Source organism: Cebidichthys violaceus, unplaced genomic scaffold (assembly GCF_023349555.1).
Source record: "Cebidichthys violaceus isolate CVI_PGR_0920_01 unplaced genomic scaffold, fCebVio1.0.p SCAF_19, whole genome shotgun sequence".
In the NCBI taxonomy this organism is placed as follows: domain Eukaryota; kingdom Metazoa; phylum Chordata; class Actinopteri; order Perciformes; family Stichaeidae; genus Cebidichthys; species Cebidichthys violaceus.
Window position 1 is genome coordinate 7,515,060 of NW_027176361.1, and position 27,840 is coordinate 7,542,899.

General features: G+C 44.5%; 1 protein-coding gene across 2 annotated transcripts; it reads right to left on the reverse strand.

Moving 5' to 3' along the window:
- Positions 1-174: 174 nt before the first annotated feature.
- On the reverse strand, positions 175-23,787 carry LOC137874620 (ATP-dependent RNA helicase DHX15-like). Of its 2 annotated transcripts, none has more exons than XM_068713455.1 (14): positions 23,568-23,787; positions 21,551-21,866; positions 20,208-20,401; positions 19,272-19,431; positions 17,748-17,966; positions 13,611-13,778; positions 9,065-9,151; positions 8,554-8,703; positions 7,960-8,068; positions 4,520-4,711; positions 3,365-3,487; positions 3,096-3,286; positions 2,002-2,171; positions 175-866 (listed from the first exon to the last, which is right to left on the reverse strand). In XM_068713455.1, the coding sequence occupies exons 1-14, from the start codon at positions 23,570-23,572 to the stop codon at positions 749-751; spliced, it is 2,202 nt and encodes a 733-aa protein (XP_068569556.1). In that variant the 5' UTR covers positions 23,573-23,787; the 3' UTR covers positions 175-748. The 2 variants fall into 2 exon arrangements, with proteins under 2 accessions (XP_068569556.1, XP_068569554.1); XM_068713453.1 differs by lacking the exon at positions 23,568-23,787 and adding an exon at positions 23,399-23,523.
- Positions 23,788-27,840: the final 4,053 nt, after the last annotated feature.

A 27,840-nucleotide genomic window follows, 5' to 3' on the forward strand; every position in this document is an offset into this window, starting at 1 on the left:
CTCACTCCAACTGTTTCTGAAGCTATCAATATCCCAGTAAGAAGATTTAACTTCCCTGAAGAGGCAGGAAACGAGCTGGATTTGGCAGGTCAAAGCGTGGTGGCTCAGTTCATGTGTGTGTGTGTGTGAGAGGGTTAAGTGAAAGGTTTACACTGATTATCCTGTTATTTTAATGCTGACACTGGAAAAACGTTTTATTACAAAGTCATTTTTATTAAGTTGAACAGCGACAGGAAATGTGACCAAAGTGCCCCTCTAAGTATCTCCATGACAAGAGGACAATACATCATGCCCGCATCAAAACAGTATAAATTATATTCGATCAAACAGCTTCCATGGACTTATGCCGTTTCAGCAGTAGAAGCGAGACAACAGCAGAGAATCCTGAGCTGTGACTTATAGTACGGATGTCTTTAGGAGGAATGCTGAAATTCACATGACACGTCATGCTTTAAAACAGAATGGTTAATAACTAAATATCCTGAAAACCGGTCATTTACAGTCCATTTCTGGTAGTGCTTAACCCTCTGGGCTTCAAAGAAATGACGCATGGTGGCCCTCAAAGGACACATTTCATCAGTCGTCGTGAAGTACATCACACACACACACACACACTCACAGCACGACCAAAAAAAAAAAAAAAAAAACTGAATTCAAAATTAGGTTGTTGGTGGAATTAAAAAATAAGTTCCATGTTTTACTTCGTACAAATACTGAGGATGCCGTTTGCAGCACATGTGAACCTTCCTTAGTACTGAGTGAATTCCTTTGATGAGACTTTCGCAATGATACGCTCCAACTGTCTCTTTGCTTCACACTGGGGGAAGTTACCCATCTCGTAGTACTGCGGGGCAATTTTCACCAGCCTAGGAAAGAAAGCGAGTCAACATTAGTCACAAAGAAGAATGGTCTTTGGTGTTTACTTGTGGGAGAGCGCAGTTCTTCCATATTCACGCTTCGACTGCCGGTGCGAGCTCAGATGCGATACTTAATTGTCTACGGTCACACGGGGGAGGAGGGACATGCGTAGTCGGTGTACCGCAGTACAAGTGAGTGCAAACACGCCTACACTGGTGAGGCCGGCATTTTATTACTATTAGACCAAAGAAGTAAAAACTGTGTTGCTCTGTACTCCGGCACAGCAATGAATACAAAAGGTAAAGGCTAACGTTTAGCTTTAATTCATTTTAATTAATAAACTTTTGTCGTCATATTCACCCCCTCCCATTTATTGAAAAAAAGATGTCCAAAAATACACAATCTGTTATTATCTAACTAAGTATTATGCTTTAATCCATATTTATTGGCGTTTAGACTTTCACAAACATCGTCACTGAGGCCCAAAAAACCCCCCCCGGAAAATATGACGACAGACTTCCAAAGCTTCATTAGAAAAGTTCAATGGAAGCTTTGAGTGCAATTTAAAAACAAAACCTTTGTATAATATAAAGATAAGTTGTCTTAACAAAATATGGTATTGGTTGGGCTCTGGCCTACACTGAACACGGTGCCTGAATGCATCCCGTGTCGACACAGATGGAGCACTGAAGCCGCTAATGTGGCGCTCTCGAGGTGTGAGGAAGAGGAAGAGGACGGTGGCGAATCGTGATCGGGTTGACACGGAGGACAACAGGTGTGGGTGCCGACGTGTCTCACGCTGCGTGTTGCCCATTACGATATTTATATTAATACTGAGTGACTACACTGTAGGATTTGTATCCAATTTTAGACGACTGACATGCATTGGATTACATCTTTCAAAAATGTCCTCCCACAACATGCTGAACAGAGGGACGGACGCAACTCAAAGGGAAAAAATGATCTCTTTGAAGCCATTTCAAACTAATATGGGATTGTGTGCAGAAATCCAGGCTATTTCCCACAAAGACAAACGATTAAAGATATCATGAGAAGAAACACGTTATCCATTCGTCAAGCGAACTAAATAAATAAAACATTTCTTTCTGATAATTATCTTCACAGCATAGAACTGAAACCTACCACTCTGGCTTGATGTCGGTGCACGTGCGGATGTAATTCTTGGTCGTGAGCACAAACTCGTTGTACAGAACCCACTCGGGCTTGTGGTCCAGCACGGTGGAGGGGTGCAGCTGAACCACTTGGTTGTCCTTCACCGTCAGGTAATGGCCGGTGCGTTCCAGGTGAGCGATCTGTTCGCACCACAGAGAGAGAGAAGAGGATCAGATAATAACGAACAAATACAGTTCACAGAGAAACAGTCCAAAGGAAACACATATGCCCCGAATTTAACCATGCAGACCCATCAAAATCTTATTAGTTACTAATATCTTTGCTACAACAGCAGCCTGATGCTGCAGACTTGCTTGTTAGCAGGCAGTGAGTGATTCTCCCTACTAGGTGAAGCTGCAGTGGCTGTTGTGATTAACCAAGGCAATCAGTCTCAATAAAGGCCGTTCCCAACAAAGACATGGCTTCACAAACGCTGTGAAAGCTCCAACATGAACCGCAAATTTGTCTCCGAGATAAAGGTTAATGTTGACAAATATTCAAATATTAACACCATAATTCAACTTGTCAGGCTGCTTGTTTCAGGTAGCCCTGAAAATGGCTTCTCGCAAAATGCCATTTGTTTCTTTATGCGAGGAGCAAATTGACTTGATTTCTTTTTATGTGTTTAAAGCAAAGCAGCTCTCTGTGTGTGTGTGTGTGTGTGTGTGTGTGTGTGTGTGTGTGTGTGTGTGTGTGTGTGTGTGTGTGTGTGTGTGTGTGTGTGTGTGTGTGTGTGTGTGTGTGTACACTTTAAAGGCGGTTATCCGTTACAATTAACATCTCAGCAAATAATTTGTGTCAGTACCGGGTTTTGCACAAAAACACTTATTTTTCAAATGATCAAACTAAACAAGGGCAAACGTCAATGAGCATCAGAATAACACTGGAGCTGGATATAACGACTGCCTTTGCACAAACAACAAATATATATTTAAGTTTAATGACGTAATGACAAAGAGAAAGGAAAGTAAGACAAAATAGCTGAGGCTAGCGAGTTGTAAACACACTATACAATAACAATACAAACACAATGTGCCTCACAAAGGGACCCGGGTGTGACGGACCTGCATGAAGAAGCCAGTGACCAGCGCGCGGCGGATGTTGGTGTAGTAGTCTCTGCTGTTGAACTCGGTGCTCCGCCGCGGCAGGTTGAAGCGGTCCATGATCCTGGACAGCTGCTGGCGCACGTTGTCCGCCGACATCAGCGAGCGGTAGTTGACGAAGTTCTCGTAGCACCACTGAGTGGAGTCGTGGTCTGCGTGAGACGAGAGCGGTTCAGGGTTAAAGAGGATTAAAGCCGATGCTGGGACTGTGCGTTAAAAGCAGCACTCACTTTGCTTGAAGGCGTGGTAGACGTTGAGCAGCGTCATGTGGTCTCCGTCGATGTGGGCGAAGCGCATCTTGGACTCGTCGGCCACCTTCTTAGCCTCCGTGGGTCGGACGAAGCACTGTGGGACTAAACAAGGTTGGTATAGGCCCCAACACAGCCGCCCATAGGGATAAGTTAAGCAAATCCCACAGACAGGAACAAGGCCTCAGCTCAAGAGAGGCACAGAGCACTTCACAGGGCACAGTGTATCGCGAAGTGGAAAAGAAGATGAGGGTCGAAGAGAAGAAGGACGGGTTCCTCCGCCCTGATGCACTACAGTATGGCTTTACACAAGGTATAGCAGCCATGTGACGCCCAGTTTATGGATGCTATGCTGAAGCTAGACAAATCGGGGGCGAAGAGTTCATCCGGAGGACTCGGGTTCTGCCGTCTCTCCGCTGTGAACTTTGTCTGAATGTCAAAAGCTGCTTAATTGTGGCTTTAATGGGGTTCGGGCTGTGTTTATTGAGTCTTGTGGTTGGTTGCTGTGGCAGCACCGTTCTCAGGTGGACTTTTCGCTGCTTACTCTTAATGAACTCAGCAAAAAAAAAAAAAAAAAAAACCCCTGCCGTCCTGAAACACCCGCTTTAAGTGCACACCACGTCCAAAGAGCTAGTTAAATCCATTTCCCCCACTCTCAAAGACCCTCGCACTCCCTTCAAAGGCGTCAAGATTCATCTCAATGAGCAGCATTCTGCTTTGGCAAGCCCAAAGTGCAATTACTGCTGTAGCATGCTGGTGCTGCTCCAGCTACACCTATACATTTTGTACAGACATGTACCCCCCCCTCCCCCTTCCTCACGAGTAATAGCTGACACCACTGACTTTACCCCCGACTTGCTTTGTAGTTAAGTTCGATAGGTGGATTTATTCTGAGTCGTTTTCAACTCCTGGGCCCCGCTGTGTCTATTGTTCATACAGATTAAGTCAGTCGTAAGTGGAATTTGACGATGAGGGCAAATCTAAAACAGAATGACGGGTCAAGGAATGCAAATACATTAAAAGGGGACTTAACAGAAGCTGCTCTGTATATTTCCTTTAAGCTCACTGGTCCTTGAGCACAGGAAATGGAGAGAGTAGCAGCTCAGACCCACACATTTAGCCAGCCCCGAGCATTACCTGACAACATGGCAGTGACGGAGAGGATCTCGTTGGAACAGTTGAATTCGCAGCTGGCGATGACCATCTTGGCCAGCTGGGGGTCCAGCGGGAACTCCGCCATCATGGAGCCCAGCTCCGTCAGGTCACCGTCGTCGTTGAGCGCCGCCAGGTAGTTCAGCAGCTCCAGGGCTCGCATCAGGGTCTCTGGGGCTGGAGAAGACGGGGCCATTAACGGCGCTCCAAGCCCATGGGCAATACGCACAGATGACGGCCGTAGAACTATTTACAAAACTGTCATTTTATCAACACAGCAACAAACTTGAAGAGAACCATTCAGGGCCTTTTTCAAACACACGCATTTCTGAATAGATTAATACATTTGTTTGAAGAAGTTAACCTGGGCTTGGATTATTATAATGGGAAATTAATTGAGGAAATTGGCAGATTCATCAATCAAAAATAACCATTAGTCCAGCAGCCCTATTTAGCCCTGTTTATGCGTCTTCACACTAAATGATATATTTGTCCATAATGGCATTAAACATAGAGATCAATCTTAATGATTTCAAGGATGATCCGACACATTTTGCTTAAATAATCTATGTTAAATTTGGCTGGTCGCGCATTTAAAAATCATGTCTTATTTCCCGTTTGTCTTCAAAATCAAGTTAAATATACAATTTCCAAATGTTTCATATTCAAGCGGTTAAATGTGACACAATGAATTAAGAAAATATAATAATTGCAATTGATTTCTTTTAAGACAATTAATTTAAGGGAAATTCCGATTCGGTGTCATGTAATTCAGCTGTTATTGGATTAAGATATAAACTTGCTTGTTGGCTCAGTAAAGGAAGTGATTTGCAACCCGAGCAAACGGATTTGACTGAAGAGGAAGCCCAAGAAAAGAAGCGATATAAGTGAAAATCCAGCACCTGCTTTACTCAGACCTTTAGTAGAAGACAGATGTGAGTTGAGAAAGGACAGACAGGAGAGCGGTGGCTAACCGGTGGCTAACCGGTGGCTAACCGGTGGCTAACCGGTGGCGGGGAGCATGAGGTCAGAAGAGAAGACTGTGTGATGACCAGAGTCACTCCAGACAGGAACTTAGCGGAGAAGTAATCGTGGCAGAGCTCATTTTTCATCCTCCGCTCGGGCAATCCTAAACAACTAATGCAATTACAGGGGAACTTTCTACTTAATGCTTCAACACAAAAGGCTTCCACCAGTTTGGTGAAAAGATTTTTTTTCCTCCAGATGCAATTATTGACCTTTGGCTCCCGAGAGCTAAAGCCTAATGACCAGTTGCATGTTAACTGAAAATTAGCTTCAAGCGCCGGCTGCGGTGCTCGTTCACTTTCATTTCTCTCAAGTGCTCCCAAAAAATTCAATTTAAAACAGCAGGGAGGCATTTTTTTATGATTAAGAAATATTGATTTGGGGCATCAAAGCTACTTTTTTTTCTTTTTTCCACACAAAGTGAGCGCCGGCCACATTACTTACCACACCAATGGCTTGTGTTGGGCTCAACAAAAAAAAGGGTGAAAATCTGATTTCCAAGTACTGCTAGCATGATGACCCAGTGTGGAAATTCAATATATACACAACGTGGCTCATCAGAAAGTAAGTATTGACTCTCTCAACACTCAAGAATCCGATATATTAACCAAGGGCCAGATCAATAAGAGGAAAGGCTAAAGCTACATTAAACCACATTGGCTTCGAAAGGCACTTCTCTGGAAATGTCACGAAGCAAATGAATCCCACCCAGCCAAGTCCTTGTGTAAATCGCTACTGATTTCTTTTTGGATTTTCTATTTGGTTGGCCATCGCTCCTGTGTTTAGTGAGCGAGTAGCGAGCTGGGCAAAGAGAGAAATAAACTAGATAGCTGAGCGTTCCACAGTAAAAGGAAAATCAAGGTTCCCATTGAGAATACGGACAAGCTTAAATGGAAAAAGCCACTGGCTTTTTTTGGGGCTGACATTGTTGATCATCAGGGAGATGATACCTAAATCAAATTCATCGGACTTGAAATGGAAACATCAAGGAACAACGATATAACCATGCGTTGGCCCGGCATTACCTATAGCTTCAACCCAGGGAGGTTTCGATTGTGACAATTAGAATAATGTCCATCTATCCACTCATTTAGGGTTTCAAACACACATCTTAAAACTCATGTAGTGCTATTGTTCCAGCCTCTGATTCTGAACTCTCCAGAGAAGCTTCTCTGACCCGTCCATTTACTCGGAGGTGGGCCTTTGACACGGCGCATCACAATTGATCCAGTGGAGCTGGATGCTATAAACCTTTCCAGGAACTCTCACAGACTCGACGCAGACTTCATCGGTCGCACAGAAAGCAGCTCCGTGCTCACGAGCTAGTTAGGAGACACCTTCTGCCGTGAGTGGATCAAATACATAAAAAGATAATCCTCCCCTTTCCCTTCACCCCACTGTTCCCAGTTAGACTCGGCAGACGGGGCCAATCCCGCGTGTTGACGCTTCACTCTTGCGTTTTTTGTGAGAAATGTGGGGGCGGCGGTGGAGGTCAGTCACGTTTCACTGGAGGAACATAAAGGGAAGGCAATAGCCAAGGTGATAGTGCAGCTATTGATGTAACCAATTTCATTCTCAAAATGCCGTTTGCCACAGTGGACGGGGAGAGATGGGTTTAATCTCAGAGGTGAGATGAAAACTATATTATGGTGAGAAGAAAGGGGGGAGGAAAAGGACAGGGAAAGGAGGGGTGGTCTCCGCAGGAACACACACTCTCCTGGAGAATGCCATAACTGTGTCTGTGGGGGGGGTTTTTTTTGGCCTACATCCAGCATGATTCAACTGAACTTCAAACCACATAACACTAGTGTGTAATCCATGTCTGTCAGAGCGCTTATAGTCAAATCTCCAAACATTCACTATGCAGCATTTGATATCTGCCGAGATCATTTTATCTTTGCTTTGTCGTTTCCCCCCCGAGCTCCCATGTGACGCAGCCAACCCAGATTTGATATTGTACATGAAACGAGCACGGTGCCACTAAATGAAGACTTTATAGCGGTTTGTAACGGCACTTTTAGACTCCGATGTCACTGATCAAAATCAAGAGCTTTAGTTATAGTCGATAGTGTGAACAGTGCAGCCAAAACATTTTTATGTAGCTTTAATAAGAATCGCAAACACTCCCATTTTCATGCTGCACAGCGCATGAGTAGTTTTCCAAAATAAAATACAGGACAAACTGTATTACATGGACCCTGCCACCAACAATGAAAACTACGACAGTACACAGAGAGAGGTTTCCAGAATGTGTGACCATGGCTAAAACAATATAAAACCAAAAATAATGTCAAAAACAGGGTTTGATTTCATGAACGTCTGAAGGATTATAACTTTAAATACATTTTTAAATGCAAAGTATCTCTATGAGTAAACAAAATGAACAAAGTAATACTAACCTGGTGGGTCCATGAAGTCAAAGTGCACCAGATCGTCGATACCCAATTTCTTCAGCTGCAGCACCACAGAGCCCAGATTGGACCTCAGAATCTCTGGATACGTGTTGTCCTGTGCCAGTTAAGAGGTACAAGACAAAGCCAAGGAACAGTTCATTACCAATTAGTCTGGGTGCTTATCATCTCCTCATGCGTTGCTCATATGTCAACTTGAACAGAGTCTGGGAGCCTGGGGGCATTTGAAGGGCTATTTAACTTGTTTGAAAAATCCCCTTTGCCACTCGCTGCGACGTGGAAGAATTAGCCTGTTAAAGTGGAGAGCCGGGCCTCCGCAGGTTCATTTGTCACGAGGTGGCCGTTTCGTTGGCATAGGTTATGAGGAAGGGTGGAGGCGGTGTGGTTCAGCACCGAGCTCTTGGAATTATAATTCAGCTCAACTGGGAACCGTGGATTCTCAGTGCAAACATTGCATAATGGAGAGCTTTTCCAGCAAGAGGGCTGCTATGGGGGAATACAAAGAGCTTGTGGCATTGAAGGATGTGAGAATCAAACACCTCGTAGAATTTCTTACCATTTTCAGAGCGCCGTGTTTCTTACCTGCATTTCTGTCTTGTAAGCTTTCTCTGTGTAAAGGCGGAAGCACTTTCCTGGGCGTGTGCGTCCAGCACGACCTGCCCTCTGCTGGGCCGAGGCCTTGCTGATGGCCGTAACCAGAAGGGATTCCACTCTGATGCGTGGATTATACACCTGATAGGAAAGGAGAAAGATGAATTTCAGGTTAGTGGAAAAAAGAAAAAGAAAAAGAAAGTTTAAACTAAACGTAAAAGGAAAGAAGCAGTAAAGTGCATACTAACACCTTTAATCTACTAAATATAAAGCAGACACATACACACTATCCAGCACAATGCATATAGAGTCTCTACTGGCGCCCCGTGTATGACTTGGCTCCAGGCTGGTGAAATGTCAGAGGAATAAATAACCGGCTTTTCCATCTTTGCCGCTGTCAGGTGTGCACCGCCGTGTTTATCTGGGGATTCTCAGGCAACAGACGCAGATGATCGCAGATAAAGAGTGCTGGGAGAAGATGGGAGGGGCGGGGGGGGCTAACCTTTTGCTTGGCGAATCCGGGATCAATTACAAACACCACGCCGTCGATGGTCAGCGACGTCTCGGCGATGTTTGTCGACACGACAACCTGTGGAAATGAGAACGGATGGGTTAGGAAATGATCCACCATGGAGGGACCGACAAGACCTGGTACTAGACCTGGCATTCAAAAAACAAATCATCGTTCTTAAGCATGAGTAAAGGAGAGAAAAACGAGAGCCGATATCTGCTTTAACTTCAAAAACAATGTCTGATGTGAGCCAGTTTGAAATATTTACAAAATCATTGACCACTGGACGTTCTTCTCTCGTATTTCCATAGTAAACAAACTATTATTTGTGTAATAGTTTTTGAGATTTGACTTCATTCCCAACATCAACAGACCGTCATTCCAGCATGTAGCACTGAAATAAAAACATGGAAACATGAACGTACGATCACATCCAGTCCATATAAAAACTTGTGAGACAAGACATGGGTGCTTTGTTTAAAACAAAGTGCAGTAGTGGTACAATGAAACACTAAATTTGGATTTGTTAAGTCACCTCAGAGCACACGATCCATACACCCCGGAGTGCGGCTGTTATGAAGAAAGCTGGATTTATGCTGATGCAAAGGGTTAACAAAGTCCCGCCGTAGATATGAAAACACCTACGGAGTGGGTTTTGATTTAGAGTTCAGCACTGATTTCCCCCGTCGACACCACCACCACCACCACCACCACCACCACCACCACCACCACATCACTTGTTGGACGTAGTGCGATCAGGCAGCATTGTGCTTTAATTATATGTATTCCCCACAGAAACTGTGTTTACATTCTTTCATTCACTTTGTGAAATATAGAGACCGTGGGCAATGCATCTAGTTAGACAGATGGAGTCACATCCATGTAATTTGTACTGCACTTTGAGAGAATATTGTGCAAATACTTACTGCTACTCATTCTCATTCAATGCGATAGAGCAGCAATTGCAGCGAGCATTTTAAAGCCGGAGAATGAGAATAAGACGACCCAGTCTCAGATCTTTTTCTACTACAATTATCCCCTATAGCACGGCTGTCTATGTGAAATGACCAATCTGAGCAACAAAAAAAATAATAAAAATCAAATGAGTCACATCAACCAATGGGTCTCTTGCTGTCAGCATATACACAGCGGGAGGAGAGGAAGACAGATCTGCAGCTGCTCTCACGCGAGCCTCGATCGCCGCTAGGGTCGACTTCCCCTTACGTAACAGTTCAAACAGACTGGACCGAGACGGTGGCGGCCGGATCAGAGCCAGCTCTACTGGCAACTGCCACTCCGCTGTCGTAGCTTAATATGCGAGTGGGTGTTTGGGAATATACATCCACATCGATCCCGTGCTAACTTGCTCAACATCTACCGAGACAGGTAGACGCTGTGGGCTGACCCGAGCAGTCATTTGGTGGTCTGCCTTCTTGGTCGTCCTCGTGATAAAACGCCAAGCACCAAACCCAAACATTCCTCTGTAGTCGTCGCCGATACTGGTCCACAGAAACAATTTTGCACACTTGACACACTTCCTTTGTAGCTGTGCCTCTTCAGCCGTCTTCAAGCTGCGAGCCTTACAGACTTTTTAAATCCCACCTTTTAAGTGAGGATTTCTCTTGAGCCTGAGAATGCCTGAGTGTTTAGTTATTAATGCCAGGGAGGGCCTTTTTTCCCCCACTCATTCAGACCTTGACCTCGGGTAATTCACCTGACAAAAGACACATTCCCCTTAGTATTCAAGCAGAGGAACGAAGAGATGGCAATAAACGCCAGTATGAAACTGATCAGACGGCAGTATATCTGGCAAACGGTTGGGTCGTTCCTGTATTTCTTGGATGACTGGCTGTCTAGATCTGATTGACATGAGCGCCCCATGACATATGGGAGTTGCTTAATTTTGATAGACAACTGAAAATAATATGGGCCGTCAAAAAGAAAAAAAACACAACCTGCTAAGCAGTACTACACCAAAACCAACCGCTTGGTTCAAAGACGCACATATAGGCCGGCAGCGTGGTCATTATTCCGCTTTTGTTTCCACTGTTCTCCATCTGCTTCAGGGACGTGTTCCTGAAACATAATGTCTAATAACTGCAAATCAACGTATTTCAGGGGTTGCCCGGCAGCGCCGTCAATCATTACTGGTTAGGCAGATGTGTCGTCACATCTCAGCGAAGAGGACTACAAAAAAAAAGAATTATGATAACCATCATTTTACTACTGCATCAAACAGGACAACCAACAATAAAGAACAACAGTGGAGAACTCTGGAGGAGAGCTGGAGTGTGCTGCTAGAAACGAAAGAGGTGAAGAAGATAACGGCGGGGAAACAAATCGGTAAAAGAAACATTATAGAAAATTAAAGGATGACTGTGTGTGCTGTGAAATAAACAGGAAAAAAAAACAGCATGACTTCTTACATTGTTGTCGGTGCCACAAACGCTTACGTCAACCTCCTACCAAACGGCACAGAAAAGGACTTGGTATGTCCCGCTTTCGCCTTTCAGATGGCATATATCTGAAATATCCCAGGTTTTAAAATACAATGAAAACTCAGGGAAAAACCAGAGTACCAAAGACTCAAAAGGTTCCTAAAAGATTAGTTTATGTGAAGCTTCAGGGAACGAAGTTCCTGCAGTGGAAAAAGGCCCTCAGTGGCCCAAAGATACAGAGGAATTACATCGTCACAAAACCTATTAGCCACACTGTGGCAGACTGAAATTAAAGTGGCTGTCCAAAAAAAAAAAAAAAAAGAATGTCTCATGACAGACACTATATGCCAGCGACAAACGCCCCAGCGAGGAATGAGAGGTCCGTTTTTACAAATGGACTCGGTGAGGTTGCCGCCGTCCTGCGTGTTGGGACACAGTCGGTGCTCCAGCAGATGCCACACATGACAACCTCTCACATTTCATGATCATATGGGTGGCCTCATTGACTGCATTGATTCTGAAGGATTATCCCGGGCTAGGGCCATTACACTGAACGCAGGCCGGCTCCTTCCAGTCTGTTGCTGCACTGGATAATCCTGGCTTCTTTATCAGTAATGTCATTAGAGCATCATCTCTGCATGTTATTTCTGGGTTATTACCTGCAGGAGAGTAAGTGCTACGGCTAACGCGGGCCATCTTTCACGTCCCCTACTGGGAAACGCAGCCTTGTTGACAAATAAAGCCTTTCCCCCGGCTGGGGAGAAGGGAGCGCGTGCCTCGAGCGGCATCCACAACCCAAGCTCATTGAAACGGAGTCGTGGCAGAATCACGGGTGACATTTGAGGGGATGTTTTCCAAAACGTGACAATGTTGAAAAACAAGCCCAAGGCTCATCGCGGCACATTTTCTTGAGACAATCTTTGAGACGCTCGAACGCAAAGTGAGATTATAGTCTTTGTTTGTAATTAGTCAATTGCTGCCTTGGCTCTAAATGATTAAACTGTTCAAAAATAGAAGATCAGTGGCTTTCCTGGAGAAATAGAGCAATGACGAGCAAGTGCTTTATGTTAATTGAGGGGTGCCTAATGCAGTCGTTAGCATGCGTAGCGGCAGCCGTCGCAAACCTTAATTCTTTTTCACTACTTCCTCTCGGGCTGGCTTGGGACGACATCTCTGCATTTTTTTTTCAATTGATGATCTTGTGGGGGAGGGGGGGGGGGGTGAAAGCTGGAGTGGCGGCTGGCTTGAAAGTTCAGTGGTTACACCGTCACCGAGTTCACTCTAATTCCTGTATTAATAGACTATTGTTAATCAAGTCATAAATTTGTTTTGTGAGGAATCGTATGTTCCCAAAAATCCAGGTTGAATTGAGCGTTTTACAGTGTTGTAATGTGTTTAACTTTGAAAGCGCATAAATATTTCCACTGCAGCCTGATCTGCCTCAATTAGAGTGGCTGTAGCAATGAGTCACTCATCGACACCGTCCCCTATCAGACGCTGGTGTTTGTTTGAATGTTTGCTCATTCAACTGGCAGTGATGATATTCTGATATTCTGTCAGATCCCCAGCCAACAGCGTGGCAGCGCAGGTGGTGCCGCTACTCCGGTGATGAGTCCGTCTGAATCGAAACTGTCACACAAGAGAGAGGAATTGTCTCGCGTCTGTATCAATAAGAGGATCAGCCACACCTCTGAGATTAAGTGATTGAGGAGGAACAGCAAGAAAACGGCTTGTTTTGGGGATCAGCTCATGTGAAGTGCGTTTCACGTGGCGTCAGAGGTCTGAGGCCTCCTCTCAAACGTAGTGGAAAGATAAAAATGACTGAGAATGCAGTGCTTTCCTCCGGCTCAGAGGGCGTGAGTAATACCCCAGTTATAATTTAGAGCAGAGAATCGCATGCTGACAAAAGCAGCATATGTTGTGTGAGTCAGTCCTGCGCTAAAGCTGAGAAAGGGGAAAAAATAAAAAAGTCCCGGTCCCTACCTTCCAGCTCTCTTCCTTTACCCACCTTATTCCCCATCTGGCCTTTCTACACCAAGCCCACTCATTTTCTATCAAACTCCCCTCTGAGTGTTTTTGCAGCAACAAGGCAGTTTTACCTTCCTTCCGATGGCACCGCTTGGTTTGTTGGGTGGGGGCGGTTCAAAGATCCTCTGCTGCTGCTGTGGAGGTAGAGTGGAGTACAGCGGGATGATCTTGATGTCGCCGACTTCGGGGCCCAGGTCGTCGACCTCCCTCTTGATCCGCTTGCAGGCTTCATCAATTTCCTGAAAGACGCAAGTGCAACAATTAATCGTGTGTGTGCGCGTGCGCGCGCGCGTGCGTGCATGCATAAACGGGAGCGCTTCTGAGCGACACACCGGCGGTGAATCTGGATGATAGAGGGAGGTGTGGGGAGGCGGCCGGGGTTCCCTGCTACAGTACATTTGTTCTAACTATCGCTCCATCTGACGGAGGAAATTAAACCTGGACTGCAGTGTGCTTTGCCGAGCTCCCCGTGGCTCCGTTGTCAAATGCAAGCAATCACGGAAAACATGGAGGCGCACGCTCCGAAGGCGCACACACACCGAGCCAGACAGACTCAAACGGGGGGTTCATTATTCCACAGTGCAGCATTGTAGAGGGGAATGTGAGATGAGACTGCAGCACTGATGCATAACCGGCGGCAAATCACGGCAGATCAGTTTAGTGAAGCTGAACGTTCTGGAGCCGGTGGGCTGGCAGACAGACAGAGGACCTGAGCAGCGCCAGGAATAAGAAAGCATGATGGTGAGCACAGGGTTGGAGCCTCTGAAGGCCTGTCAGAACACACTATTAAACGCACTAAATGTCTGCACATTCCACAGGCACCCCTTGCTTGGCGCTCATAGAAACTTGTATTATGCTACCTGCCAGCATACATTTTTAATCATCATACTTGAAGGTTTTAAGTGGTTTCTGGTACAACCTTAAACAACATGTAACAGCTTTTCATTTCCCAAGTAACTCCCGCTGTTAAGAACCATTTCCTTTGTTTTGCTAACAACAATCGTTTGATCCCCGTGAAGGAGCGGCTACCATATGCGTCACGTTACAGCCTGTGCTGTTGCACCACCTGCAGGCCCATGGGAGCAATGCAGCACTTTCTCCAGAAGAGAAGTCATAAGGCAGTGATGAACAGGAATGTGTTATCCTGATGCTTAAAGACAGACAATGGGCTACGTCAGAGCTCTTTATGCACACTTATTATTTAGCAGGCTAACAAACTAACCCACAGAAATTCTCAGATATTTTTTGTTTCCTCCTCTAAAAGCACACTGCGCTGAAATCAGTTCAGGCACGACTGAAGCCAGTAACCCTTTGCCTTTGACATGAGAAAGCACAGCGGTGCGGTTTCCTGTTTTCCTTCTGGACTGCAAGTGTGCTATTAGCCCCATCGTCCCCTCGCTCGTCGCATTAAGTCGCACCCCGCTGATGGCCGTGTACTCTTTTAATCAACACACTGACAAGTGGAAAAAAAACGGTAAATCTGAATGGATTGGTAAAATTAGCCCGGGTATTAATAGCCTATCAAGCCTCTGGATGCAGCAGCTGCCACGGAGGAAAAAAAAGGGACCTCTTTGCCAAAGCACTCGAAGCAAGCTGGCTGTCTGTCCCTTAGGGACATCAAGACAGAGTGTGTGTGCGCACACACGCACACGCACACACACACACACACACACACACACACACACACACACACACACACACACACACACACACACACGGGGCAGTTGGCCAGTGTTGGGAACCTGTCCACTAGCTCTCCCCGCGACCCCAGAAGCAACAATCTACAGCCAAGCTAATAACCGACACATTTAGGCACTCCTCTTGACTAGCAAACAACCGCCCCGCCAATCCCCGTGTTTTGATGTTAGCTGCTGAGGGGGAAGCTTAACTATTAGGACTTATCTTCGCTCAACAGCTGTGATAAGTTTCAACTTTTTCATTTGGAGTTTGGTGCTTCGGTTCCATTTGTTTGTGGGAGCGAAATATCTCGCATAAAAAACGGTGGAGAAGAGCGAGGGAGAGAGTCCCGTGCATTTTGCTTTGGTCGGTTATAAATTAAACAGTCAGATAAAAAAAAGAGAGAGAGAGTCTATGGCTTTGCCGTGGATCTGCCTCCCGATCATTAGTCTACATCAAAGTTGCTGGGAGACTGAAGAGGTTAAGAAGCGCTCGGGGGTGGGGGGTGCGCTGCAGCACCCTTTGAACACCCATCTCTGCCAGACCTACCACACATTAACTTCTTTAACCCAATTAGGAGGGGGTGATAATAAACTCAACGTGGGAGTGCTCTCAGTAATGCCTTAGCTTGACACAGTACGGGGGGGGGGGGGGGGAATATAAATCAACAAATTACATTTAACTGCATGAGAAATGTTCAACACATTGCTTGCAAATATACCCAGACTTTTCTACACGTTCACAGGAGCGACTATCAGCGTTTGTAGCCCTCGGAGCAGCCGGGATACCACTAAATCTGAAATCAATTACCAGCCCTCGAAGGAGACCACTTCAAACACTGTGCCCTCCGATGACTTTATCCCCCTCGTAACAAGCCACATATTGATCCTGCTTTGGCAAATGAAAACTGACGTAGGTGTCCTGCCACAGTCGGGGCCGATGTTGAGTGACAAATAATTACTGCTAATAAACAACATGTCAGAAGAAGTGATTGGGGGAAGCCAGAAAGACGACTACATGAGAGTTTGCAAGGATGGAAAAAAACTAAAAACACCGCCGAACAAAAGCGTTAATACTGAAGTCCAACATGTCATTTTAATCTCCAGAGCAATTTGTGCTGTATTCCCAGCCGCTACATTCTCCTCGTGATCACATGGTCTCCAACAGCATTTTGTCAGAGTGCTGAGAGAATAATCATACCGGCACAGGCACCGACAGGCTTCTCCTGTCCAGTGATCGGGACGTTGAAACATTTGTTGGTGCTTTCCTGTGCGTGTTCACCCTGCTGTGACCCAATTCATCATTTTGGGCATGAACCCTGCCCTCTATTACACATCAGTGGACAACATTTGCAGGGAGGGAGGGAGGGAAAAAAAATAATAAATGACTTAATTTCAGAGATTTGTGGGAAGGGCAGAATGTGGGTCACTCCTCGGTTTTTTTTTTTTCCTCCCTCCACTGTGCAAATCCTGGTGGTTCCCAAGCAGGCACACCCACGTGCATCAACATCTATCAAACTGAGGATTAATAATATCCTGTGCTGAGGGTGAACGAGTGGGCTCATGGCACCGTGTATGGGAGTAACTCATCTATGTAATGAGATTAATATGCGCACTCTTAACTTTGGAGATGTAGAAAATCTTTGTACAAGGCTATAACCTTGTTCGTTTGGATGAAAAAAACAAAACAATATATATGTATCTAGTTGTTATTTGACTGACTATATCTGTGTTTTGACAGAAAAATGCTGTTTGAAAATCTCATTGTAGGCTCTAACAAAGTCCAGACGATTACCAGAAAAAATAAATAACGAAACGATTAATCGATGATGAAAATCATTAGCATCAGCCCTACAGCTCGCAATTTGTCACAACTTTCAGTCCAAAATTACAGCGTGAATGAACAACCTTAAACACACTTAATACTAAATCGACAATAACGAATCAGACACTTATTATATTCAAATTAATTTCCATGCATGCTGCTCAGAACAATTGCAGACAACTGTCGGAGTCTCTCCTCATCACTTGTATTCTGATGCGTTCAAGCTCCATTCAGTACAAAGTGTTTTGGCCGACGGAAGGTAAATTATAACGCTATCATGATGTGTTCAAATGTAATGTTTTAAAAAAATTATGTTTTCACAGCAACATAAAATAGATAGAGAGGGAATTCTGGCCCGATAAACTTCTTAACAATAGCTCTTATTAGCTTATAATACATAATTAAAAGTAGTAATGATATATTAATAAAGATACAATCACTTATTCCTCAATCATTTGAAGTTTTTATGCAAATAACGACTATAGAAGTTGATAAAGTAAAAAAAATAACATTTAGACTTCAGGATGGTTAAAACCAATTTTCAGGATGTTGGTGAAAAACGTTACTCTGAAAACTTAAATTATAGTTCTAAGAAAGAAATTTGGAATTGGCAGGTCAGAGAAAATCAAAATCTGCCCACAAATTTGCAATCAGTGCATCAAACCTAGAACAAAAAAACCATCTCATTAAAACCTATGGAGTCGTACCTCTTGTCCAGTGAGGAAGAGCAGAACGTCCCCTTCGTCCACCTCACACATGTGGATCTGGATCACCGTGCGGATGGCCGCCTCCAGGTAGTCCCGCTCTGGTTCGGGCGTGTAGAAGATCTCCACGGGGTGCGTGCGTCCGGGGATGGTGAGCAGCGGGCATCTGTCAAAGTACACCTGGAACTTGCCGGCGTCGAGCGTGGCGCTCATCACGATCACCTGGACGGACAACAGCACAGGAATGAAAAGAGAGAAGTCTGTGAGCGACAATGTATTCACAAAAGCGGTGAAAGGGAAAATGAAACTGAAAGTAAGGACAGCAGAGTGTAAATGTGGTGATTATGGGAGTGAGCACTCGAGTGCAGAATGAGTTAACATTTCATGTGGCTTGATGATAAGTGAGGATAAGGACACATACTAAGTGGATAAGGGTGCCACCAAATACAGAATAGATGAAGAGTGCAAAAAGCTATACAGGATGAATAACGCTCCTGAATCAGGATTTAGGGTGAGGGCGGTGGCACGACCCTAAGATGGCGTCTATGGTGTAGAACTTGGCATTACACTCCGAGTCGCTAACCTACACAGAATTAGGACAGTCCGGGTTCCTGATGTTGGGTACACAATGTTCTCTCCGGAGCCATTAGATAGAGCGCATTAGGATTCTGATGGGAAACGCGTCGCCCCGTTTTCAATCTCAAACATTTTCAGGGGCCAGTGTCTCGGCATCTCGCTTTACGCTCTGCGAGACATCATAATTGCTCTTAATCAAGGCAAATTAAACTTTCAAATTTGGAAAGGGGATAGGGATGAAGGAGATAGAGGGGTGTGTGGGTGGATGATCGTTCCCAATAACCTAGACCTCATTTAACAGTCCGCGAACAACAATCTAACCTTTGATTCCACGCTGACAAACAACCAGTCATTATCCATCTGCTTTATGGGAGCGATGTCTGGCACAGTGTGACTATAAAACCTCCGCCTGCCTGTACGCTCCCCATCCACGCCGACACATTGCCATTGCCATTGCCGCCCCCCCCCCCCCCCCCCCCCCCCCCCCCCCCCCGGTTGATTGGCTTAAAATTGGGCCGACTCTAAGAGCAATCTCCACGAGTGCTGCGGTGCAGAATAGATGTGCATTTCTGAGCCCAACAGCGACATTTCTCTTTCCTCAACAGACACACAGCTGTCAGACACTGAGACACTGTCGGGAGAAAATGTGACAAAAGGGAGGCGACAGAAGAGGGACATACCCCGCAGGAAGTGGTGTTTGGGGGCTTTGACAGTGTATTAAAAGGCATTAAGTGGGACATAGTTGTGGAACCTAAATCAGACTCAAGAGTACTTTCAACACCAAGTCTAGAGACACAAGCAAAATAAAAGTGAGCTGGATTTTTCAAAATAAAAACATTTAAGATTTACAAACTTTTATTAGTATTACCTTTCAAATTAATCCACCTACTATCAAAAGATTGTTGTACCTAATCCTGAACTTAAGATCGTATGAGAAAATAACTGTTTTACCTTGAGGTCAGCCCTCTGGCGGACCACCTCCTTGAGGACCCCCATGAGGATATCTGTAGCTAATGTGCGTTCGTGAGCCTCGTCCAAGATGATGACACCGTAGCGCTCCAGCAGAGGGTCATTCATGGCCTCTCGCAGCAACATTCCATCAGTCATGTACCTGGACGAAGAAAAAGACGCGCAGGCTTCATCAGCACACACACACACACACACACAATGGAATTATCTGATTAAAATTAACGTAATGAGCACAGCATTCCCCTTCCAGACAAATCCCCCCTTCAAACGGCTGTGGTCAGGACATAATCAAAAGAGGGCGGAAGTATGAAAATAAAAATCCAGATGGATGAGAGAAAACAACTCGCGTACCGCTTCATTCATAAAACAAGGAATTACTCAAGTATAAATTTAGGAATGTTGTAGGATGAGAGGAAAGCATTTTTGTGTTTGATAACATCAGAAGTATAGTTAGGCTTTGTTGTTGGCGGGAAAAAAGAGAGAGATTGTGTGAGTGGTAAAAAAGAGAGAAAGTGCTGCGAATGAGAAAGAAAAGAGATTATTTCTGATTGTTTCACGGCAGTTACATTCTAAAGCACAAATAAATAACCATCAAACACTCAACAGATGATTTACTGTTGAGAGTTTCATTTCCTTCTTTGCATTTCATTCATTACAGCCAACACGCATCAGTAAATACTATGCAGCGGTAAATGTCGTCGCAGTGAGACAAAACCAAGGTTTATTTAGCCCTCGTCAGTCTCCAGGTCTTTATCCTGCTGTGGAAACACAGACAACAATGGTGCTGAAGAAACCTTACAGATCATTGAAAAGTAGTCCCGGGACTAAAATGACCATGAACTTCCTGTTGGAAACGCGGCTTCAGTAATTGGTTGCTTAGAACACAAAAAGAGACATGTTTCTAACTGGCCTTCTTACTTGAGTACAGTCTTGGCGGAGCTGCAGTCCTCGAACCTGATGGAGTAGCCCACCTCTTGGCCCAGCATGACATCCATCTCATCAGCGACCCTCTGTGCGACGCTCATGGCCGCCACCCTCCTGGGCTGGGTGCAGGCCACCGCTCTCTTTGTCCCCGGCATCGACCGCACCATGTCCACGCACCACTGAGGGATCTGGAAGACAGCAGACGAGCCCGGTTTGTGTAAAAGACGTCACAGGAATTCTCTGAAATAAAGAACAAACTAGGGGGATTAACGCAGTGGGTGTACCGGAGTATAACAAACATTTTGCGAATATAAGTGTGTCACTACGGTTTACTGTGTCCTGAAAAACAAATACCTGTGAGAGTTATACCTGTCAACATGTTTCACGGACCGCATGTTCTTGCTTAGAACTTAAAAACAGAGAATCAGCTTACTGAGAGAGTGTCTTACTTCCACTCTATTAAGCTTGAGATTCGGATGACTGCCCTTTAGAGATGATTCCAATCTTACCCGTCTTTGAAATGTCATCCAATCAGAAGAATCACAAAAAGAAGAAAAAAAATGCCAACGACAGGTTTGGAAGAGATACACATGTCAAGGACAGTGTGAACATATGTTATTAGTGCTCACAGGGCCCGAGCCTGATCATCGGAGTACGTTTGGTGGAATGCTTGTATGCTATCTTGTGATTTAAGCTGCATTTGCATTAAGACAAGGGTTAATGCCGTGTATTTTTTTGCTTTAAAAACATCTTTTCCCTGACAATTGTGAGAAAGCCTGAATAAAATACGAAACATTTTCTCTAAAAATTTCAAGAAATACCATTTATTATCAAACTTAAATCCACCATTGATGATTTTTCCATTCATTTTATGAGCAATAAACACAAATGGCAATCATTAAAGATCCATAAATGTAGCTCCTGTCTGAGTGAGCATGTATGTATTTAGAGGAGACCGCAAACTAAACACTCTATAAAAGGTCTGTTCAAAAAGTCATGATGAATGTGTGGAATACAAATGAGGCTAAACGCACTGACAAGATTACACCAAATAATTTAACAAGTGTTTGGAAGATGGTTTGTATTCCCCTCAGCAGGACGCTCAGGCTCAACCAGTGATCGACTCTAATCTTCTCACTTTCAAATATATTAAAAAAAGAAAGACAACAAGGAACGTAACACTGTGAATCAGCTCCACAGAGGAACTGTTCAAAATACATCATATGTTCTTTGCACCCTGTTTTTTTTTTTTTTTTTTAATAGTACTATTAAACTAATTATATTACTGGATTTCAATGTAGCATTTTTTTTTTTTTTTTTTACATTCTGCCTCGTACCTGTGTGGTTTTTCCAGAGCCCGTCTCTCCCACCAGCACAAACGACTGGTGACGCATCAGGATGTCAGTGAAGCGCTCTCTGTACTCGAAGACGGGCAGCTGCAGCCGCTTCTTCAGGATCTCGTAGTAGCGCGGCGTGTGGGGCAGGTTGGTGAAGGGGTTGATCTGCTGCTGAACGGGGTTTTGCTTAAGGAAGCCTGCAGCTGGGTTGTTGGGGACCCCGGATGACTTCACATCTCTGTCCCAGTCGCGGTCTGGGGCTCGGTCCCGGTCCCTGTCCCTCGACCGTTCATCGCGGTCTCTGTCCCGGTCACGCCTGTGAGAAGAAGACGCGTGGAGTTAAGATTTGATGAAGCATTGTCACACAAACTAACCCATTTAACCTACCAAAGCAATGCAACAAGAGTCAAGTGTATGTACACACCCCCTACATACACTTGAAACAATGTGGCTCTAAAAAAAAAAAATGGGAAAGATTAAACCAAACGCATAACATAGAATAGACAGCGCGCGCGCGCGCGCGCACACACGCACACACACACACACACACGTAATGAAAAAGTTACGGCACATTCTCATTCAGTGTTGCAAAAACACATGCAACGCTCATGAATGAACTGTGCACAATCCACAAGTTTGTTCCCCTATCGCAGAAAGATGCATTTAATGGCTTCAGAACAGAAGGCGAACCATTGACATCCTCACACTATCTGGACAGAGACGGTGTGAGTAACGCTGAGGTGTGAATGTGTGTTAGGAGCCATGTTGGGCCAAATTAAGGCTAAAAATAATGATGTTACCTTGCTATACATCTACAAGACATTGCCATTACTAATGTATATTATCTACTACTAATCACGATTCAGTTGTGTCTAAATGTGTCAAAGACAGTTGTGTATAGTGCGACAGACATGAGCTGACAACAAAAGTGAAGCCCAGCATGACTCATATAGAGGAGCATCATCTGGTCTGAAACCTCAACACCGATCAGCTCGCTTGGATGTCCGCCTCTCCAGCCATTCATGTCCTTGACGATGGGAACGGTGCATCATGCACGTCGAATTACGCCGGGCTCTAAGTTATCCTTCACGTGATGCATGCAATCCACTCGATGGTGTAAATCTGTATTTTGTTCGTCGTTCCCGGTCAGTCAAAGCGATGTCAAATCCAGGGCAGCGACTCTGAGACTCTGTGACAACTGACAAGCAGGGACGCTTCATCCTTGGTCCTCCAACTTCTACAGGCCCATCAGGCCCATGTGTGAACGCTCAGCAGTCCTTAAATATTCCCAGAGAGAGCTTTGCGTTGCTGCAAAAAGTCGCCAGACCGAATTGGGACTGTAATTCGAGAAATAGCAGTGACATCTTACTTCCGCTAAACGGCTAACATTAGCCTGGCTATGGGGGTTCAGTGTTCAGCTTTCCTTCACCGTGTAGCAAAAGCTATATGCAATAACAACCAGGAATTCATTAAGACATGTTGACTTTGGTTCGGGAAATGTGTGTTCTTTCTATTTGAGACGCAGCGCCTAAACTAGCACCGGCTAGCACGTAGCCACGTGCAGCCTAGAACAGGCAGGCTGTTTGCTAGCTAGCTTAGCTAACGTTACACTTTGCTGGACCATTGCACGGCCGTGTTGTCCTACAATAACCCCATACAGGTGGCTGGTGATGTCATAATTAGAATAATTGTCCATTTAAACCCAGCCGGTGCTAGCTCGCTATCTAAACTTGCTACTAGTTAGCGTTAGCACAGCTAGTTAGAAACAGGACAACAGCAAAACAGCCGGCAGAAATCACAAACACGTCCAACAGCTGGACGCTTTTAGGTAACGCTAACGTAACATACCCGTCGGTAGGTCTCCTTTTACCGGGCGAATTATCATCCCCCAAATCTAAACGATGTCGCTTGAACATCCTGCCACCGGTATCCCTCTAAACAGCGGCTTTAGCAGCTTATGATTCCATGCAGATTCTCCCCTCAAAACACCAGCAAAATGGCGACCGGAAGCTCTTACCTCATCGTTATCCTTGACAAAATGACTCGAAAGCAGTGGTTTACTGTGAGACCCCGCGAACACGTTGCATAGAAAAAAGGTACTGGCTTCACTGAGCACTGCACATGATGCTGTCCGTTAACGCCTGTCGCAGTGGCTGCAGATACGATGCAGTGGTTCGGTGGAGGATGTGGGAGGTCTGCTGCCTCTCGATCGGGTCGGGATGATGATGTGCCCGCCAAACAACGCTCGCGCACGCTCACACGCGAGTGTTCCCTCGCCCCCTTCAGTCCAAAACTGCAGTCACTGCAGTGCAGGATGGTCTGCGTTTTGTCCCAAGCAGCCTCGTTGTTATTTAGTTGTTATGCAGGACTCGTTGCATGGATGATCAGAACAGTGAGCTCAGTATAAGTGTCGACTGCTTTGTTCTTTGATTGAAAGCTACACAAACCATCGTGGATGGGGACCCACTTTAAGTTGTTGTTCTAATGAGTATAACTGCAATATAAGCCAAAAAATAGCCATTAAATGAATTATTCTGTAATTTGAGTGCATCACATATCATTATTATTTCATTTAAAAAAATCTAAATATTGAATACAGCAATTCATATTGCAAACACTGACTTACATTTTGGAGAATGCAGTGACATTATTGGTCAAATTAATTAGCTACTCTTCCTCTTCATTTATTTCCTTTCATTGCAAAGCATGTTCCTGGCTGCCTCCGGGCAGCATTGGTACCCAAATGTACTATGTGGGTACCAATACTGTACAATACAATAACCACTGATTATCAGCCCTTCAAATATGGGGCCAGTAGTCTGTAACTAAACCACCTCCTAGGGTCAAGGGGAGTTATTATTATAATAATAACTATATATTATGTGTACTCCATGTAGGAATTGGGCAGACAACTGATGGATAAAAGACAAGAAAATCAGGCTCATATAATTACTGATAAGTACTGAAATCATGATGTTTGAGAATTTTCACATTGCCACATAAAATAAATGTGACTGATGAATACCATTTGTAGTGATGTATGGAGTTTTTAAAGTATTGTTTATTTTGTTAATTTTCATGTGTTCATATAATGCTTGATGCATTTTAAATTTCCTTCCAGTATGAAAAGGAATAGGTATTTGTTCTTGTTTTATCAGGACTGTAGTTTTCAGGACTCTGCAGACACACTTGATCCCGTCCGAAAGGTGCAACCAGGAAAAGTGATGAGCGTGGACATTTTTAATTCTCAGCTCTGCTATAGAAGAGCTAGAAATCCTTCTTTCAACCTCGACAATTATAAAGTGATGAATAATCTGTCACTGAAGACAATCATTGCCGTTGACACAGGTAATTACACAGCCTGGACATTGCTAACAAGCTGCATAATGGCAAATGGCTCATTGCTTATAGCTGGGGGATTGATGGTGATGGTTAAGGAGAAGTCAACTTTACAACAAAGTCATAATTCTCTAATATGCAAGGATAATTTAAAATACAGTTTTCCCCCCCACTTTTCTGTCTGTCTCATTTTCACAGGCTATTAAATAGCAGTCCAAACGCTGTTTGAAATAGCTCTGGCAAACACAGCTGCAGAGCTGGCAGGATGAGAGCATGGACATTACTAACACTGGGGACTAATCATTTGGAATATTGCTGCATTAACTTAAACTACAACCCCCAGCTTTGAAGAACTGAACACAAAATAGGTTTAAAGACGACAATAAGTTAGAAAGATATGATCTAGAAGCGATATTTTTATGCCTTTAACATAATTTAGTTTCATACAATCTTGGGAGCATGAACGGATCACTCAACCCCACAGGCCGAGGGGTCTGAGGGGTCCGAGGGGTCCGAGGGGTCCGAGGTTTCAAGTGACTGCTATTGTTGGAAAGTCAAAGAGCTCAGTAAAAAGTAGGAAGGTCTCGATTGTTTTTTGATCCTGATCCTGATCACAGTCATTTTCAACGATCAGTATTGTGTAACTGACAACCAAATCCTCACCAACATTTGATTTTGTTGGTTTTTTTTGTTCATATCAAGGCTGTACAGCAACATTTCATTCAAATACAGCACCTGAGACGGCAGAATGTCACCGAAAGAGACCCAAAATGACCAAAACCGACAATCAAAACAACTACAAAGTAAAACAAAGCAACCAGAGACAGATAATTAAGGACTACCTCATTATACCAATGCCCAGAGTACTTTTGGCCCAACCCTGATTCTCTTGCTGGTAAGGGGAAGGTAGCATCTGCAGCTGTTGCCCCATCACTGATATCACATCAGGTCCTGTCAGCTCTTATCACACTGGCCCACCATCTCCTATCTTAATAGAGATCTGACTGTACGCCGTGGCTACGTGCTGACCCCAGGCGTGGCCTTTCTGCTTATCGGCCGTCCACAAGCTCACACTCCTCCAACATCCAGCGGCTTTGCCGGCCTTGCTGGCGCAGCAGGGCCTTCGGAGCCATGTTGTTTTTGATGCAATTAGTCGGAAATCTGTAAACTACTGCGGTAGGTCACAAGGGACAACGAACAACAGGCAGTGGCAGAGCAGCAATATTCAGTTATCAAAGAAAGTTCTATATTGATATGAGGGCTGATGCAGTTCCAGTGTATTTACAATCTTTCTGTAATTTCAATAACTGTTCAACTACATGCCAGTTTGATGTTGCTTTAATGGAATAGTTTGACTTTTTATATGCAGTCTAGTTGAGTTAGATGAGAATATGTATACCACCCTCATATCTGTGATGAGGCTCTAGTTTTATATTTAGCGTACAGATATGAGAGTGATAGCAGTCTACTCATCGAAATCAGCAAGGAAAACAAAATATGTTTATTTCTGTCAATGTTGAACTATTTCTATACAACATCACCGTTTGTACCTCAGGACTACGTCTACATAGCCTTCATTAAGTGGAGTAGAGACACAATTTACCTATCAACTGACTAAATCATATTCAAATTTGACAGCTGAAGTGATGAGAAAATCCACACGATAATTGCAGAGTCCATATGAAAATGCAAACCGAGCAAATGATGCAGTTATGCATATCGTGTCTCTGATACATTAGAATTATTATCTCCACATGAAACAAGCAGAGAAAAAGATGATTGACATATTTTGCCTGCTTTTTCCCCCCCCTCCTCTTTCCTCTATTATCTCAGTTAATAACAGCATTGTCAGCAACAGAGCAGAAAGTTACACTCCTCAAATCGCAGCACCCCGGGGAGAAAGTCCTGCAGGGCTCTACGTCTCCGAGGCGCCACATGATATAACTCAGGTAAGCGTAAAAAGAAGCGAGGTGAGCGAATGAAGCATGGATCACAAGGGCACCGACCATCACTGGAAGGGGCATCTGGGTAGTATAGTAATTAACCCTGCTGAGTGGTTGGCCTGGAAACTGCTGGCTCCACATGCCCCTGTCCACCCCTATCCCTCAAACCTTTGGAGGACCCAGAGATGATGGGATGTCAAAACCTCCCTGGTCACACTTATTAGAGCCAGTGAGCATTGCTGTGACCCGGCTGGTCTCTCCCACTATCCAGGCTCTAGGGTAAGATAACTGGGGGGGGCAGAACAAAGTCGGTTGATACTGTGATAAGATGAGTGGTATATATGATATGGTACAACCCATCTCAACATCTAAAACATGAAAGGGTAGGCACAAAGCTACAAAAGTCATGCACACACGTACAATTCCTCCCTTGATCTCTCTTTGAAGCACAAATACAGGGGGGGCCAAACACACACCTGACTGATCGGAGCAGCATGGGGCCAATCAAAGCACTTCACAATGCACTTTTTTTTTTTTTTTACTTGCCCTCTAGTGGGGGATGTCGCCGTCACAGATAAGGGGCTAAGATTAGTTTTTGGCATGGGCTAGCGGTCTGGTACTGTTGCCTCATTTTATCTGTAGTGGTGATGATTGGCTTCAACAGCTCTCAACAATTCTCCTTTTGCTCTGTGGGGTCTGGGGAGGCGGCCTGAACCTTTCAGCCGTGTGATACGGCTCTGATGGATCTTTAGCGAGTAAAAAGCTCATATACAGGTGGTATTTCTATAGGGGTTGTTTGTGCGGTTGTATGAGGTTATTTCAAGTAATTATTGATTAAGCAAGCGATACACCTCCACATATTTTCTCTTGACTATCTGAACCTGAGTCTTGCCTCGTCTTCCTGTTGTTTTCTTCTTTTGTGGCTAATCTAACTGGCGATGCGTTCATAAGAGCTTGAAATCACCACGTGCCGATATTAATAAACTCACATAAAAATGTTGGGGTTTC

Excerpts from the sequence above, each read along its gene's own strand:
- LOC137874620 (XM_068713453.1), bottom strand. The coding sequence starts at position 23,466 with ATGTTCAAGCGACATCGTTTAGATTTGGGGGATGATAATTCGCCCGGT. Across the intron at positions 17,967-19,271 it reads GCCAGAGGGCTGACCTCAAG|GTGATCGTGATGAGCGCCAC; the intron begins GTAAAACAGTTA and ends TTGTCCGTCCAG. Across the intron at positions 3,287-3,364 it reads CTACCACGCCTTCAAGCAAA|ACCACGACTCCACTCAGTGG; the intron begins GTGAGTGCTGCT and ends CGTCTCACGCAG.